We start from the raw sequence: 2,137 nt of genomic DNA on the forward strand, positions 1-2,137 counted from the left end.
ATGATGTGCTGACTAAAGATGCGGGTGAGTGTGTGATCTGCCTGGAGGAGCTGCTTCAGGGGGACACGATAGCCAGGCTGCCTTGCCTGTGCATCTATCACAAAAGGTACAAGGCAGGAACAACTCTGTGCCTGTCCCACGTGTAATGGATAGATCCCCTTCACCAGTCATCCAGTCCTCTTGGGTTATAGTATGGCCTGTATACTCTTTGCTCTCTGATGGGGGTCAGGCATCTACTGTGCTGACCAGAAGGCTCAATCATAGCAAGGGCAGAGCAGAAGTAAATTGTTCAAGGTTCAACTCTTGTGTCGGCAGTTCAGATGATAGGAGCCAGTGGGTAGACCTGGCTTGTAGTTATATAAGATCCCACCTGGAGCTTGACTCCCTCTTCTCTGAACCCTGTCGAGCAGAGAGAGGTATCAAGGGTAGTGCTGGTGTCCTTGCTGGTCTGTGTGGCACCTCCTCTCCCAGGAGGCAGGAAGTATCAAGGAAGTATTTACCACCTGTGAGTACCCAGAGCTGCTATAATTAGCCAGGCCACAGTTCGTCCTCTGCCTCCAGAGGTACCCTTTGTCTTTCTCCTAACTGGAGAGAAGACCCCCTCCTTGTCCAGGACAGGAGTGTGCCCTGTGTGTTTGGGCCAGCACCTCTTCTCTGTTCACACTGTTTCCTGGCACAAGGACTTTTCTAAGCCCAGCCCAGGACTACTGGTCTTCAGTGTTATAGCTGTGCCTGCTGTGTGATTGGCCTTGGGAGAACTGTGGTTCTTGGTCTGGCACAGATCCCTGCAACATCTCAGGAAGGCACTAACCAGAGCCAGGAAAGGAAAGCCCTGGGCCTGGGGAGACCTAAGCAAATTATGTTTAGTTACTCTTTGAAAGTTCCCAGATGTGGCTTTACAGTCAGGACAGTGTCTTGGGGTACTTGCTGTTATTTCTTTGCTGCCTTACTGTACCCCCTGCCCTGGCCCAGGCTCACTTCTTCAGCAATGTCCAAGAGCCCAAGGGTCTAGCTCCCCTTCCTACTGTTATATCTAAGCTAGGTAGATTTGTGGCTCCTGAGAGGGGTGCCCTCATCAACCAAGATCTAGCCACCCTCATCACTGGCTAGCCTCTTGTATCTGGTCCTACTTCCTGCTCTCAGACCTTACAGTTAACCTGCTGCACTACATAGTCTACCTGCTCTCACCATCTTAGTATTATCTGTTGCTGTTCTGGGCTCCCCATCCCCCAGCTTTGAGCTTCAAAAGGCCACTTTTGCCCTTTATGCAAGGCCCAGTCTACCAGAGCCTGTATTCCTGCCTCCTGCTGAGCCAGGATCATTGTTTTAGTTTTCCTTTTTATTTTTTTATTTTTATTTTATTAATCTTTATTATTTAGTTTTTTGAGGCAGGGTCTCACTGTGTAGCTTTGGTTGTCCTGGAACTCACTATGTAGACTAGTCTAGCCTTGAATTTACAGAGCTCCACCTGCCTCTGCCTCTCTAATGTGGGGATTATGGGCATGCACCACCCACCACCAGCACACCCAGCTTATTTTTTTATTTTATGTGCATGAATATTTTGCTTGCATGTATTCACATGTGCTACATACATGTGTGTCTGATGCCCGCTGAGACCAGAACAGAGCATTGAGTCCCCAACACTTGGAGTTAAAGATGTTTGTGAGCCACTGTTTGGGTGCTAAGAACTGAATCTGGCACTTCTAAACTACTGAGCCCTAGGATTAATCCCAAACCCTCAGGATTATTCTTTTTTAAAACTATTATTTTTACTAATTTTAAATTATGGGTATGTGTCTGCATCAGAATGCAGGAGCCTACAAAGGCCAGAGGGGTGAGATCTCTGGAGCATCACTCTCAACCACTGACCCATCTCTAAGCTCCCATCGTTGAGATAATCTTCCTTCTCCTGCTTCAATGGGTTGGGGGCATAGTCATGTTTCCCTGGGGTCCTTTCAAGAGAGATTTAGAAAGTCCTTCCTGAGAGTCCAACCCCTTGGCAGGCTCCCTTGGCAGGAACAGTGTTGTTAGCAGCTAATGTGTTTCCCCTTGATGCCCCGCCCCAGCTGCATAGACTCATGGTTTGAAGTGAACAGATCTTGTCCAGAACACCCTGCTGATTGACCCTGCTGGGCCT

General features: G+C 48.5%; 1 protein-coding gene across 1 annotated transcript in view; it reads left to right on the forward strand.

Moving 5' to 3' along the window:
* The window catches only part of Znrf1 (zinc and ring finger 1), a 163,173-nt gene extending 161,036 nt beyond the window's left edge, over positions 1-2,137 (forward strand). Inside the window, exons 3-4 of the mRNA XM_031341467.1 lie at positions 1-106; positions 2,067-2,137. Coding sequence (XP_031197327.1) covers positions 1-106; positions 2,067-2,124 — 164 coding nt within the window. The 3' untranslated portion in view covers positions 2,125-2,137. The remainder of the gene's footprint in view (positions 107-2,066) is intronic.

Source organism: Mastomys coucha, unplaced genomic scaffold, assembly GCF_008632895.1.
Source record: "Mastomys coucha isolate ucsf_1 unplaced genomic scaffold, UCSF_Mcou_1 pScaffold22, whole genome shotgun sequence".
In the NCBI taxonomy this organism is placed as follows: domain Eukaryota; kingdom Metazoa; phylum Chordata; class Mammalia; order Rodentia; family Muridae; genus Mastomys; species Mastomys coucha.